This window comes from Lithobates pipiens, unplaced genomic scaffold (genome assembly GCF_037356315.1).
Source record: "Lithobates pipiens isolate NorthernLeopardFrog02 unplaced genomic scaffold, aLitPip1_a1.2 Scaffold_18, whole genome shotgun sequence".
NCBI classification, from domain to species: Eukaryota; Metazoa; Chordata; class Amphibia; order Anura; family Ranidae; genus Lithobates; species Lithobates pipiens.
In genome coordinates this window covers 194343077-194359086 of record NW_027507758.1, presented here as the reverse complement: position 1 = coordinate 194359086, position 16010 = coordinate 194343077, and the positions used below count along the sequence as shown (strand labels likewise).

Here is a 16010-nt window from a genome sequence, read left to right as displayed (position 1 = left end):
GTAGTGAGGAGTGAAGTCAAATATTTACGCCCTTAGAAAACCTGAAGGCGGTTCTTGGTTTTCGGGGCCCCGTACGCGGCTAGGCTCCCAAAAAATCCCACACATGTGGTATCCCCGTACTCAGGAGAAGCAGCAGAATTTATTTTGGGGTGTCATTTCACATATGCCCATGGCATGTGTGAGCAATATATCAATTAGTGACAACTTTGTGTAAAAAAAAAAAAAAAAAAAAAAAAAATTTTTTTTGTCATTATTCAATCGCTTGAGGCAAAAAAATAAAATATTCAATGGGCTCAACATGCCACTTATCAATTTCCTTAGAGGGTCTACTTTCCAAAATGGGGTAATTTGGGGGGGTTTTGTACTGCCCTGCCATTTTAGCACCTCAAGAAATGAGATAGGCAGTCGTAAACTAAAAGCTGCGTAAATTCCAGAAAACGTACCTTAGTTTGTAGATGTGACAACTTTTGCGCAAACCAATAAATATACAGTTATTGACTTTGGTAAAAAAAAAAGACATGTGGCTGAATACATTTTGGCCTAAATGTATGACTAAAATTGAGTTTATTGGATTTTTCTAATAACAAAAAGTAGAAAATATCATTTTTTTTCAAAATTTGCGGTCTTTTTCCATTTATATCGCAAAAAATAAAAATCGCAGAGGCAATCAAATACCATCAAAAGAAAGCTCTTTGTGGGAAGAAAAGGACGCAAATTTTGTTTGGGTACAACATTGCATGACCGCGCAATTACCAGTTAAAGCAGGGCAGTGCCAAATTGTAAAAAGACCTCTGGTCATTTACCAGCAAAATGGTCCGGTCTGAAAGTGGTTAATGCCTGCCAATATTCTGTTGGCTTTGTTAGCAGCAGCTTGGCATTGCATGTCATTGCTGAGCCTATCATTTACTAGGACACCCATGTCCTTTTCCATCTTAGATTCCCCCAGAGGTTCTCCCCCTAGCGTATAGATTGCATTCATTTTTTTGCCACCAAAATGCATTATTTTACTTTTTTCTACATTAAACCTCATTTGCCATGTATTTGCCCACCCCATTACTTTGTTCAGATATTTTTGTAAGGTTTCTACATCCTGGGGAGAAGTTATTCTTCTTAGCTTAGTATTGTCCGCAAATACAGAGATTGAACCATTAACCCCATCCTCCAGGTCATCTATGAACAAAATAAATAGGATTGGTCCCAGCACAGAACCCTGGGGGACCCCACTACCCACCTCTGACCATTCAGAGTACTCTCCATTTATCACCACCCTCTGAACTTGCCCTTGTAGCCAGCTTTCAATCCATGCACTCACCCAATGGTCCATGCCAGCGGACCTTATTTTGTACAGTAAATGTTTATGGGGAACTGTTTCAAATGCTTTTGCAAAATCCAGATACACCACGTATGGGCCTTCCTTTATCTAGATCACTTTCTCAACCTTTTCAACACAGAGGAACCCTTGAAATAGTTCTCTGGTCTCGGGGGATTACTGCTAATGATACTGTTCTCTTTACTAAAATCTTATATCTAGTCCCTTATCATCCCCTCCAAGAGCTTGCATACTATTGATATTAGGCTAACTGGTCTGTAATTCCCAGGGATGTATTTTGGGCCCTTTTTAAATATTGGTGCTACATTGACTTTTCTTCAATCAGTTGGTACCATTCCAGTTGGTACCATTTTACATTTGAGATCATCTCTCATTGGCCATGCCAATCACGTAGTAAATGGCTGCTGTGATTGGCTATTTGCAGCGATCTGTGATTGGCTGTGTTCAATGGACACGGGCAGCACAGATTTTCCCTGATGCACGCTTGAGAGTGAGGAAAAGGAAGGACGTTTATTGATGGCCTCTCGGCGCGGATGTGAACTGGTTAAGTGAGGGGAAATCTCCTCTAGGGAACACAGATGGCAGAAAGAAACCCGAGGGGTTTCTTACCCTATACAAAATGAACAGAAAAACTTCCATAGCTCTAATATATGTATATTTCTTAAAAGCAAAATTTCACTTTCTCTTGAGGGTTCTTTCACACCATACTGTACATAACAACTCACCATAACACATTGAAATGAACATGTATTGATGTGCATTTAAAGTGTTTTCATGTGTGTTGTGTGGTGTCATGTCATTATTATATCTCTTTAACCACTTGCCGACCAGCCGCCGTCATTTTACTGTGGCAGGTTGGCATGATCCCGCGAACTGTTGTAGCTAAACATCTGCTACCGTGATCGGGATAGCAGACACAGCGGGGGGTGCTGATGCTCATGGCCAACGGTCGCGATGACAGCCGGCCACGAGCGATTGTGAGCACGAGAGACAGAACAGGGACGAGTGTGTGTAAACATGCACTTCCCTGTTCTGTTCTGAGAGGTGTGACAATTTGTGTGTTCCTATTAGCTAGGAACCACAATCCGTCTATAGCAGAGACCACAGTTAACCCCTTGATTGCCCCCAAGTGTTAACCCCTTCCCTGCCAGTGACATTTTTACAGTAATCAGTGCATTTTTATAGCACTGATCGCTGTATAAATGCCAATGGTCCCAAAAATGTGTCAGAAGTGTCTGATGTATCCCCCATAATGTCACAGTCCCAATCAAAATCACAGATCACCGCCATTACTAGTAAAATAAAAATAATAAAAATCTATAAATCTTTCCCCTATTTTGTAGATGCTATAACTCAATATATGCTTATTGCGTTTTTTTTTTTTAACCAAAAATATGTAGAATACATACCGGCCTAAACTTTAAAAAACAAAACGTCTATATTTACTATAGCAAAAAGTACAAAATACTGTTTTTTTTTTTTTTTTTTTTTTTTTTTTAATTGTCCCAATTTTTTGTTTATAGCACAAAAAAAAAAAAACTGCAGAGGCGATCAAATACCATCAAAAGAAAGCTGTATTTCTGGGAAAAAAAGGACATCAATTTTGTTTGGGAACAGCGTCGCACGACCGCGCAATTGTCAGTTAAAACGACGCAGTGCCCCGAATCGTAAAAAAACGGGCCGGTCATTCAGCAGCCAAATCTTCTGTGGCTGAAGTGGTTAATGTCCTTTGTATATCTTTGTTTCAGTTGCATTGTATTTACATGCATTCCTTTTGCATTGCGTTAAAATGCGTACGGATTGCATTTTAACGCAATGATCCTTTTTAATGTGAGAAGTGATAAAATGTAAACCTCAAATCCACTCTCCTTTATGTATACAAAAAGAAAGTGACACAGCCACAGTCTGTTGGATGGTAGTGATGTTTCCTACTGTATATGTGTGTAAAAGGATGCATGGATTAATTTAAGTTTAAACTAAACATCAAAGGCAGCAGTTAGCAAGTCATGCAAAGCACAGACTCCTGAGACATAATGACTATGTGTTTTGACAAAAACATTGAACATTAGCATGTGGTTGTCAGGTCCTTAGAAAAGGAGTAATCTGAAATCATTTCATCACCCAGGATCCCTGAGTTTATTAATGTTCCCAAGCATATGCTATAATTCTCTTCAGAAATAACGAAGGCTGATGACTATGCTTCAGGCACCTGCTATTCGCTGTTCAAGTCCATATCTGTGTTAAAAGATCTGTGGATTTGCTTACGGGTTTGTTCACCATTTTTACTTATAGCTCTTCGCCCTGGTTCACATTGATGCTACTTTGAAATCGTGCTACTTCACTTGAAGTAGCGCAATTTCAAAATAGCAAGGCCAGCTCGATTTCAGGTGCTACTTGATAGACATCTGTTTGGTTTCATACACAAATGTCTATTGAGGTTGCACCTGAAATCGACAAAAGTAGTGCAGGAAATACTTTTGCAAATCGGTATACGTCACCGCAAAATCGGTGTTGCACTGACTAGAACAGTGCCATTGCTGACAATTGGCTGTGACTTGTCATGCGATTTGATATCTCAAATCGCTCCAATATGAACCTACGCTTAATTTGATTTGCTTTGCTTTGCTGGATAAATGCTCTGAAGCATAATTCACACACACAAAAAAAATGCTTTTGCAATTCTCTTTATATACTTTATAGGCTTTGTGTGTGTCCATTCACGATCAAAGCAGGTAACCACTGGCTGTGCAAACAGTAACAAATAGGTGCGGCGGCCACCAACCTGTCATTACACTGTATGGGCTTGGTGGCTGCAGCTATCCCCACACAGTTCTTAGTCTTAGCCGCAGGAATCTGTAGGATTCAGACTAACATGCCTACTTGTAATAAAGCTGACCTAGTACCAGATATTTATTTTTCATGTTGCATTCATTCTTGCTATGTAATCTCAAGAGTGTTAAAGAGGAAGTAAACCCTGATGGGTTTTACTTCCTCTTTGTTTCCCTGCAAAGGTAAAGCATAATGGGCTACTATGCATTGCATAGTAGCCCATTATGTGTCCCTTACCTGACACAGGAGCCAGAGATGTCACCGCTGTCCCCTCTTCCACAGGGCGTCCATCTTCTTTTTGGGTATCATGGCTCCGGTGCTGTGATTGGCCGGAGCCGAGATGACGTCACTCCCAAGCATGCGCACGGGAGCCGCCACTAACGGCATATCACTGTAAGTAGAGGCATGCTCAGTGCGCCTGCACGCCGCTGTCTACGGCGCATGCGCCGTAGACAGCGGTGCCTGTCTTTTTTCAAATATCTCCTAAACCATGTAGGTTTAGGAGATATTTCTTGGACCTACAGGTAAGCCTTAATCTAGGCTTACCTGTAGGTCAAAGTGGTCTGTAAGGGTTTACAACCACTTTAAACTGCAAGTATGAATTTTTTATTTGCACTAAGGTTATTTTTACACTGAAAGCGTTGGCCATTAGAGCTAAAGCGCCACTTTTCGGCTGCTAGCAGGGGTCGCTTTTTACCCCAAAAAAGGGTAAAAAGTCTAGTTTTGGCGTGCTTTCACGCCGCTTTGAAAGTGATGCCCATTCATTTCCAAGGGCAGGGCGTTTTGGGAACAATAAATTCAACTCTCCCAACCTGCCCCAAAGATGCTGCTTGTAGGACTTTTCAGAAAGTCCTGCAAGGGCACAGCCCCAGTGTGAAAAGACACACTGAAATGAATGGCAGGCGGTTTTCAGGCACTTAGCGAAGGCTATTTCCAGCGCTAAAGCGCTAGAAAACTGCCCCATTGTGAAGCTGATCTACCATTTACATTTGTAGGAAAAGCTTTCAGGGAGTACTCTCCTTTTTCAAGGTCTAAGCAATACTAATACAGAAAGTTTTAGCAGAATGTTAGTGGGAAAATCTCTGAGAAAAAATGCAAAAGAAAAAACAAACATACATTACTCCCTCTCGCCCTCTTCCTGCCTTATCTTACTATCTATCATTATCATTGCTGTGTACATTTGTTTTCTTTTTTCCTTTTTGTCCTGCTTAAAGTGGTTGTAAACCCTTACAACCAACTTTGACCTAAAGGTAAGCCTAGATTAAGGCTTACCTGTAGGTCCAAGAAATATTTCCTAAACCTATACGGTTGAGGAGATATTTACCCCAAGACAGCCACCGCTATCTACGGCGCATGCTCCATAGACAGCGGCGCGCAGGCGCACTGGGCAGGCCACAGATAGCGGCAATATGCTGTTGGCTCCCGTGCGCATGCGCGGGACTGATGTCATCGCTGCTCTGGCGAATCACAGCGCCGGAGCAGCGAGACCCGGAAGTCACTCCGGGATCCATGTCAGCGGCGGACTTGAAGACGGAGGACCGCTTCGGGGGCTTCGTTCCCAGGTAAGTTATTCATAATGAGCTAGTATGCTATGCATACTAGCTCATTATGCCTTTGCCTTTTACAGGGTGTGTTTTTATTTTTTTATTTTTTTTAGCCTTTACTTCCTCCTTAACACTCTGCTAAAACTTTGTGCATTAGTATTGCATGGACTTTGAAGGAGACACACACCCTTAAGGCACCTTTCACATGGACAATCCGATCCTATCTGCCGAAAACAGACAGATGGAGGGTATGTTCCCCATTCATTGATCGGATGGTCCTTGGGTGTAAACAGACAGGCGGTCTGTTTACATCCGACCAACTATAGAGGACAGCAAGCTGTGTTTGCTCTGCATGAGCAACATTTGGACGTTGGTATAAAAATAAAAGTATTACGGACAGTACTCAATTGTTCTTGGAGAGGTCACAGCACTTCTCTTGATAGTGTTCTTTTTCCCTATTCCAAAGAGGGACAGCTTCTTCTTTGTTTAGGCAACATAAAGAGTTGACATTTACCTTTTAGACCCCTTTCACACCACACCACACCGCCCATTGCGTCGGCAGTAAAACTCCGCTATTTTAGCGGCGTTTTGTCGCCGGATTTGCGGCGCATTTCGGCCGCTAGGGGGGCGCTTTTACCCCCCACTAGCGGCCGCGAAAGGGTTAAAACCGCTGGCAATACGCCGCAAGGAGGATCAGGGCTGCTCTGTGCCAAACTATTGCACAGAGCAGGCAAGTATAACATGTTTGTTCTTTAAAAAAAATATATAGACTTTAAAGACTTAAAGTAAACTTTTACAAGTATTGTGCGTTATATTTAAAATGATATCCATTGAAAAAAACAGTCTCCGCTTTTAGTACTACTTTAATATAAAAGATTAATCTCTTTTTCACCCTTCATTTAGCTTCATGTTTGACTCCTAGTTAAAATAACCATATTTCCTACTTCTGGGTGTATTTATTGAAAGTCAGCAGATACAGTGTTTTGTAGCTGCTGACTTTTTTTTATTTTTTTTAAACGGTTACAGTATAACAGCAATACAAGATAGGAACATTTTTGGAAACCGGTGTGTTATTCAAGCTGTACAATTATCAGGATTGTGTAGTCATCACTGAAAATGGTAAAGAAGTAACAATAAATCATTACCTTGACAAACTTTGAAAATGAAAAAAAAATGTCTGTTAGAATTAATGAGGTGCAATAAGGCTAGGTACAGTCTATGACAGTTTCCTTACGATCATGTTTGCTGGGGCACAGCAGCCAACTAATTTGAACGAGCTCCTTTACCTATGAAAAATGCGGAGAAAATGTCCCTGCATGTTTCCAAAATTGTAGCCATATTGAAATGTTTGCGTAGTGATATGTGGTTTCAAGTGCATGGGAGTACCGTTAGGAATTAATGGCGCTCTCACGCATTGCATTTTAATGCAGATGCAGGAAAGCGTGCAATTACACACAGTTCCGCACCTGCATATTGTGTGAACTAGAGCTGCACGATTCTGGCAAAAATGAGAATCATGATTTTTTTTTTCCCCTTAGAATAAAGGTCACGGTTCTCTCACTATTCTTGCGGCGCAACATCACCTTTCACATTATTTAAAAAAATAAATTAGGCTAACTTTACTGTTTAGGTTTTTTTTTTAATTCATTAAAATGTATTTTTTCCCAAAAAATTGCATTTGAAAGGCAGCTGTGCAAATACAGTGTGACATAAAATATTGCAATGACCATCATTTTATTCTCTAGGGTTTCAGCTAAAATAAATATATATATATATATATATATATATATATATATATATATATATATATATATATATATATATATATGTATGTATATGTATATGTGTGTGTTTGGAGATTCTACGCAATTTTGAAGCAAAAAATACTGATTTTAACTTGTAAGCAACAAGTGTCAGAAAAAAAGGTTTAGTCTTTAAAAGGGTTGTAAATGCAGAAGGTTTTATTTATCTTAATACATTCTATGCATTAACATAAAAAGCCTTCTGTGGGCAGCAGCCCTCCTAATGATTACCTGAGGTCCCACTCTGTCCAGCGATGTCTGAGATGCTCCTTCCTGATCAACTGAAACACGGCAATGGCGCCATTGGCTCCCGCTGCTGTCAATCAAAGTCAGCTAACACATCTGGGGAGAGAGGGGGCAGGGCCGGGTAGGGGCTCTGTGCCTGAATGGACACAGGGAGCTGTGACCCAAGAAGAGGAGGATCCGGGCTGCTCTGTGCAAATCCACTGCAACAGAAGAGGCAAGTATAACTTGTTTTATGGGGGGGGGGGAAAACAGCCTTTACAATCACTTCAAGTGGTTAAACTGCCCTCATTTGCAGGCTGAAGTTCATTCCTTTGATCTATAATAACGAAATGATACTTTGTTTTATATTTCTCTCCCAGTGGTTGACAATGTTGATAAACATTTTGGCTTTTTTAAAATGTTTTTATCTTGACAGCTGAGCAGAGACTGGCTCTATGCTTGCTATATGAATGAATCGTGGAGATGCTGGATTAAGATCGTGAGAGGGGGGGGGGGGGTTTGAATCAAGATTTTTAAATGATAAATGGTGCAGCTCTAGTGTTAACCTAGTCTGATGCTGCATACACACGATCGGAATTCTTGTCGGAAAAAGCTCTGATGGTTTTCCCGACGGAATTCGTCTCAAGCTGTCTTGCCTACAAACGGTCACACCAAATTCCGATCATTTATAACGCGGTGACGTACAACACATACGACTGGACTAGAAAAAGGAAGTTCAATAGCCAGTAGCCAATAGCTTCTGTCTCGTAGTTGAATCTGAGCATGCGTGATTTTTGGTGTGTCGGAATTGCATGCACATGATCGGAATTTCCGATAGAAAGGTTTTCCGTTGGGAAAATTGAGAACATGCTATAAATTTTTGGCTGGCAGAAATTCGGACAGCTAAATTTCCGATGGTGCATACACACGGTCACATTTTCCGATGAAAAGCTCTCATCGGTCTTTTTCTGGCCGGAATTCCGATCGTGTGTACGCGGCATGACAGTACATAATAGCAGTAAAAGCAGAAGGCAGAAATGTTACTAAAATGTAGTCTCTTTTTCATACAGTAGCTCTTGATTTCTAGTTGGAAGGAAAAAAAGCACTTTCCTACACTGCTCACTTATGTGTACTGATTTATTTTTTATTAATTCCTATGGAAATATTCAGTGCAAAAGAGAACATGAAAATACCCTGCATGTCTGTTAATTTCGTTTGAAAAGTGTTTTTTCTTATTCTCCAAAACGAATCAATGCACATCCATTCATAATAGCCCTGTAATCAATTTTTCATTAAATTGTTTCTTACTGTGTTTTTCTGCCTCCTTATAATGTCCTCCATGAGTGCCCTAACCTATCCATATCCTCTTCACTTCCATCTGTTTGGAACGAGCAGCACACATTAGTTATGCATGTGTGCACTACTCTATACACACTACAAATCCCATAGTTTCCTAGTCCATCTCAGGAGCAAGCAAGATAGGTTGACTACGTTCCTACATACAGTTAGACCATGGAGAATGAACATAGCCACCCCCTGAGGAAGTTGGATTTTAAAGGAGGCCGAGAACAAAAGAATATACAATTTAAATTTGAGAGTAGATATTTGAATACAATTTTTTTATTTATTTTTTTAACAAAAATTGAAAGTGATTGTAAAAAATTTTTTTCTATAAAAATAACGAACATGTTATACCTACCTGCTCTGTGCAGTGGATTTGCACAGAGCAGACCATATCCGCCTCTTCTCCGGTGCCTCTTCTGTGCTCCTGGCCCCTCCCCCCTGTTGAGTGCCCCTACAGCAAGCAGCTTGCTGTGGGGGTACTCGAGCCGAGTCAGAGCTCCCTGTGTCCATTTAGAGACAGAGCCGTGACCTGGCCCGTCCCCTCTCGCTCTTGATTGGCTAGCTGACTTTGACACCAGCGGGAGCCAATGTCACTGCTGCTGTGTCTTAGCCAATCAGGAGGGAGAGTCTCGGATAGCCAGGACACTCGTGGACATTACTGGACAGAGATGGGGCTCAGGTAAGTATTAGTGGTGCTGAGGGGGGCTGCTGCCCACAGAAGACTTTTTATCTTAATGCATAGAAGGCATTAAGATAGAAAAAACCTTCTGACTTTACAACCCCTTTTATTTCACTTTAGGAATGTATATGTATTCTTTGCAATGCACATTCGATTTTACTCCTAAAAATCTGATGTATTGTTTTCTGCAGGAGAAGACTTTGCAGTGGTGCAGCAGGAAATTATAATGATGAAGGACTGTAAACACACAAACATCGTGGCATACTTTGGCAGCTATCTGAGGTAGAGTATTAAATGTGCTTATTTAAAACAGAACTTTACCCATAACAACTTTAACAGTAAATCTTAAAGCGGAACTAAACCTATCGATTTAATGGTTTCCAGGAATGCTGGAATTGCTAACTGTCACATTTTTCTTGTGTCATCAACCAAACTGTCAAACTATCAAATGGCTGGTGTCATAACTGATCACATGTGCAGCACCATGGCAGTTTCAGATCAAGCAGAAGCAGCTTCCTTGGCTGTGAAGGATAGGAGGGTTTAATTCCACTTTAGCAGATCGGCCTCTATAAACTTTGTAGTGCCTAAAAATGGAGAGCAACTGAGCATGTGCAGGGCAGGGTGAAACAGTGTATTACTGGATTTTAACCACTTAAGGACAAGCCTATTCTTTTTACACTTGGTGTTAACAAGTTAAAATCATTTTTATATTTGATAGAAAATTACTTAAAACCCCCGTTCGCGGTCGTTGCAGTGCGTTTTGTCACACCGTATTTGCGCAGCTATCTTACAAATGCATTTTTTGGCAAAGATACACTTTTTAAGTAAAAAATAAGAAGTCAGTAAAGTTAGCCCAATTTTCTTCTATATTGTGAAAGATAATGTTTCCATGGGTAAACTGCCCAACATATCATGCTTCAAAATTGCACCCAAACTGCGACGAACTCTGACCCTTAAAAATGTCCAAATGTGATGTTTAAAAATTTCTACAGGTTACCAGTTTTGAGTTACAGAGGTGGACTCTAACAGTCGTGATACCTCACATGTGTGATTTGAACACAGTTTACATATGTGGGCGCGACTTGCGTATGCATTCGCTTGTGCGCGCGAGCACAAATTTTTGTTTTATTTATTTTACTTTCTATTATTACACTGTCCCTTTAAAAAAAAATTGGATCACTTTTATTCCTATTACAAGGAATGTAAACAGCCCTTGTAATAGAAAAAACATGACAGGACCTCTTTACTGTGAGATCTGGGCTCAAAAAGACCTCGGATCTAACATAAGCTATCTGCTGTCATAACGGTATTTAACAACACATTTTTGTAAATATTTTATTACGGTATATCTTTTCATGTGACAACACTGAAGAAATTACACTTTGCTACAATGTAAAGTAGTGAGTGTACAGCTTGTATAACGGTGTACGTTTTCTGTCCCCTCTAAATAACTCAACACATAGCCATTAATGTCTAAACCACTGGCAAGAAAAGCGAGCACGCCCCTAAGTGAAAATTTCCAAATTTGACCCAATTAGCCATTTTTCCACCCCGGTGTTATGTGATTCATTAGTGTTACAAGGTCTCAGGTGTGAATGGGGAGCAAGTGTGTTAAATTTGGTGTTATTGCTCTCACTCTCTTACTGGTCACTGGAAGTTTAACATGATACCTCATGGCAAAGAACTCACTGAGGATCTGAAAAAAAAAAAAAATTGTTGCTCTACATAAAGATGGCCTAGGCTATAAGAAGATTGCCAAGACCCTGAAATTGAGCTGCAAGACCAAGGCCATGGTTGACCAAAGAAGTTAAGTGCACGTGCTCAGCATCATATCCGGAGGTTGTCTTTGGGAAATAGATGTATGAGTACTGCCAGCAATGCTGCAGAGGTTGAAGGGGTGGGGGGGTCAGCCTGTCATTGCTCATACCATATGCCGCACACTGTATCAAATTGTTCTGCATTGCTGTCGTCCCAGAAAGAAACCTCTTCTAAAGATGTACAAGAAAGCCCACAGTTTGCTGAAGACAAGCAGACCAGGTGAGGAGTACAAAGACAATTGTCTTCTCTGCAGTCAAGCGTGGTGATGGGAGTGTCATGGTCTGGGGCTGCAAGAGTGCTTCCAACACTTGGGAGCTACAGTTCATTGAGGTAACCATGAATGCCAACATGTACTGTGACATACTAAAGCAGAACATGATACCCTCCCTTCGGGAGACTGGGCCGCAGGGCAGTATTCCAACATAACGACCCCAAATACACCTCCCAGATGACCACTGCCTTGCTAATGAAGCTGAGGGTAAAGGTGATGGACTGACCAACCATGTCTCCAGACCTATACCCTATTGGGCGTCTGTGGGACATCCTCAAACGGAAGGTGGAGCGCAAGGTCTCTAACATCCACCTGCTCTGTGATGTTGTCATGGTGGAGTGGAAGAAGACTACAGTGTCAACCTGTGAAGCTCTGGTGAACTCCATGCCCAAGAGGGTTAAGGCAGTGCTGGAAAATAATGGTGGCCACACAAAATAGTAACACTTTGGGCCCAATTTAGACATTTTCCCTTAGGGGTGTACTCACTTTTATCAGGGGCAGGAGAGGGGCTCCCGCTGCGCTCCAGTCGTCTCCGACGCATACCGGAGCTGTCGGTAGCAGTGGAGTTGATCGGCCTCTGCCCTCCTAAACATGGAGCCTAGTAAGGGAAAGCTCAGCTCCATAACGTTGGCTGACAGAAGCAACGTCAAATGTCTCTTCCGGCCAATTGTCTTAAAGAGGAATTTGTTTAAAAAGAAAAAAAGTATTTATTTTTATTTTTTATTGCATTTAAGTGTAAATGTGAGATCTGATATCTTTTTGACCCCAGGTCTCACATTTAGGAGATACTGTCATCCTTTTTTTTTCCTATTACAATGGATGTTAAAAGAACCATGTAAAAACAAAAAGTTAAATAAATAAGAAAAAAAAATATTTTAAATCCTCCGAGCTTGCGTGCAGAAGCATACGTAAGTCGCGCCCGAATATGAAAATGGTGTTCAAACCGCACATGAGGTATCAATGTGATTGCTAGAGCGAGACCTACTCCTGTAACTCGAAACTGGTAACCTGTAGAAATTTTAAACGTCGCTTATTGAGATTTTTAGGGGTCAAAGTTTGTCGCCATTCCCCGAGCAGGCGCAATTTTAAAGCATGACATGTTGGGTATCAATTTGCTCCGTGTAGCATTATCTTTCACAATATAAAAGTGGCTAACTTTACTCTTGTCTTATCTTTTTTTTTAATTCAAAAAAGTGTATTTGTTCCCAAAAAATTGCTTCTTGTAAGACCGCTGCGCAAATACGGTGTGACATAAAGTATTGCAATGACCGCTGTTTTATTCTTTATGATGTCTGAAAAAATATTTAATGTTGGTTGGTTCAAAGTAATTTTCTAGCGCAAAAAAAAAAATTGATTTTAACTTGTAAACGCCAAGTTTGAAAAAAATAGGCTTGGTCCTTCAGTGGTTAATACAGAGAATGCAAAAAAAATAAAAAATCTGCCTTTTAGAACCCCTTTAAAGAGGAAGTAAACCCTTTCAAACCACTTTGACCTACAGGTAAGCCTAGATTAAGGCTTACCTGTAGGTCCAAGCAATATCTCCTAAACCTATATGGTTTAGGAGATATTTGCCCGAAAATGGGCACCGCTGTCTACGGCGCTTGCGCCGTAGACAGCGGCGCGCAGGCGCACTAAATGCGGCAAGTCCAAGAATGGATTTGCCTAATTTGTCGACTCCCGTGCACATGCGCGGGAGTGACGTCATCGCGGCTTCGCTGAATGGCAGCGGCGGAGCTGGGAGACGCGACTCCCGTGCGCATGCGCGGGAGTGACGTCATCGCGGCTTCGCCGCTGTCATTCGTCGGAGCTGCGAGACGCCACCAGCAAGATGGATGCGACGGACTACAGGGGACAGCGGCGACTTCGCTGGCTCCTGTGTCAGGTAAGTGACACATAATGAGCTACTATGCGATGCATAGTAGTCCATTATGCTTTACCTTTGCAGGGAAAAAAAGAGGAAGTAAACCCATTAGGGGTTACCTCTAAAGTGTGCCCAGCATGATGGTGCGCAATGTTCCTACCTCTGGGATCTGGGTCACTGTGCGGACTGTGGAAGAGGTTCAGGATATGTGAGTATGTTTGGCTTGAGGTAAGCAGAAGGAATTAGACGCCATGCTAGGGAGTAACTCCACTTATGTTAAAAAAATTAATATAATAACCAAAATGAAAACATATGGAGATGACGATGCTCTGATGCGCATTGCAACATTTTATCAAAGTTTTGTACGGTTGCCTTCTGTCCTGAACGGATAACTGTTTGTTTAAAGCGGTAGTAAACCCGATAATGTTTTTTTTTTTATTTTTTTTTACCACCTGCAAAGCATAAGGCATAATGATCTAGTATGCACCGCATACTAGCTCATTATGAAATACTTACCTTAGAACGAGGCCCCGACATCTGGTCCGATCCACGCCGAGGGAGCTGACATGCTTCCGGGTATCGCGGCTCCGGCGCTGTGAGTGGCTGGAGCCGCAATATCGTCACTCCCGCGCATGCGCGCGGGAGATTTCATTCCGGCCGGTCAGCCACTGCCGGATTTTCAGCTGAGAATCCGCTTGTGCGCATGCGCCGCTGCAGTCAGCGACGCATACCGAGGGCAATATCTCCTAAACCGTACAGTTCAAACCCCAATCAGGACACTTCTACCTGCACTGCAGAATGGCAGATTAGACACTCGTGAGGAAGAGGGTTTCCAGCATAATGAGTCACCTGTCCAGTTGACGTGGCCTTCATGAGCTTAGCTGTATACGTGAAGTTGTCCTTGGAAGATGCTGTGTCCTTCATGAGTATACTCAATCATGATTGGTTGTAACATCTTCTGGTGGCAACTCTGTGTTGGACCTGGCCCTATATGACATATCTGTCTGCAGTTTCAGCCTGAGAACCTGTCTTAAACTTTGCTTCTCTTCCAATGCATTAGATGTTGGCATGAAGAATACAAATTCTATCCTAAAAAATAATTCTAATAATTGGGACAAACAGGTCTGCATTGTGAGGGTTTAAACTGTCCCCTTTAAGGACCAGCTTCATTTTATAGCGTAGAGCTGGGAATAATTCTACAAGTGAGACCATCTTGTCTGCATTGTGAGAGTCGAAACAGTCCCCTTCCAGGGCCTGCTTTATTTAATAGCTAAGAGCTGTGTTTAGTCTGGCCTCCTGCCTCAGAGTAAATGTCTGCTGAATGAAATAAGACTGCAGTTCAAGAGTCAGTGCCTAACTCCAAAAAGGTTTGCTCCTGCAGTTCGGGTTTGAGGTCCAGAAATAATTGTAGAGAGAGAGAATCCTCAACCAAGTAGTCAGCAAAGAGCTCCACTTCTGGGGGAGAGGTTACTTACTGGCCCTTTTCAGATTGCGACACCCATACATATCTTATGGGTACCTGGTTGCTCCTCCTTTGATAGGAAGATATAGCTTTGGTCCCGGACGGTTGGACCCTCAAGACAAGCACATTAGGTCATATTGGTCAATCAGTCACCTTCAAGCCTCTGACTGTGCCAAGAGGAATCCTTTGCTCCAGCAAGAATAGGCAAGTTCTGCTAGCCCGCGTTGTTCTTGCCATCTCTAGGGATGGCCATTTCACTTCCAGTAGATGTGATTTTAAGAAGAGTACTAGTGTTGCTCAAAGGGATATCTATTTCCAACTCTCAGAGCTGTCTTCTGACATGCATCTGTTTTTACATGGGTCAAGACGTTATGCAGCATACATGTCTGCTGGTTGGGTTCTCGATCTATTCCAGGAATCCCTGTCAAGAATACAGAGGGAGTTCTCAGAACCCTACAAGTGATTGGCTGGCTAGCCTTTCAGAAAGGGTTATGCGACGCCTATGCAAATCCTTGGGTATCTGAGAGCTTAATCCATCACGGTTCAGGATACATCGTTTTTGCCACTAGAGCATACTTGGTGGTAGGATGCTGGGTAATCCTGGCTTTCCTCTCTGCTGTCAGCATCTCAATACCTGATAATCAGGACCATGGTCTTTCCTATACCTATATTGAGGTTGCTCAATGGAAATGGCCTCCTGTCCTGAAAGAGACTTTTTTCCTCCAATGTTGAACTTGCACCCAGCAATTCATGTCTCGCAAACAGGCAGATGAAGTCTTGGGTGCGGGCACAGTACTCTTCTGTGCTAATGAGTTATTGCCAGTTGAACTCTACTATCAGGAAGT

The 16010-nt window shown here is 41.9% G+C and overlaps 1 protein-coding gene across 4 annotated transcripts in view; it reads left to right on the top strand.

Annotated features, from left to right (window-relative positions):
* Positions 1–16010, top strand: part of MAP4K3 (mitogen-activated protein kinase kinase kinase kinase 3) — a 783526-nt gene that overhangs the window by 116211 nt on the left and 651305 nt on the right. For all 4 annotated transcript variants that reach the window (XM_077486491.1, XM_077486490.1, XM_077486493.1 and 1 more), the window contains exon 3: positions 9945–10035. In XM_077486491.1, the coding sequence (XP_077342617.1) occupies positions 9945–10035 (91 nt within the window). The remainder of the gene's footprint in view (positions 1–9944; positions 10036–16010) is intronic.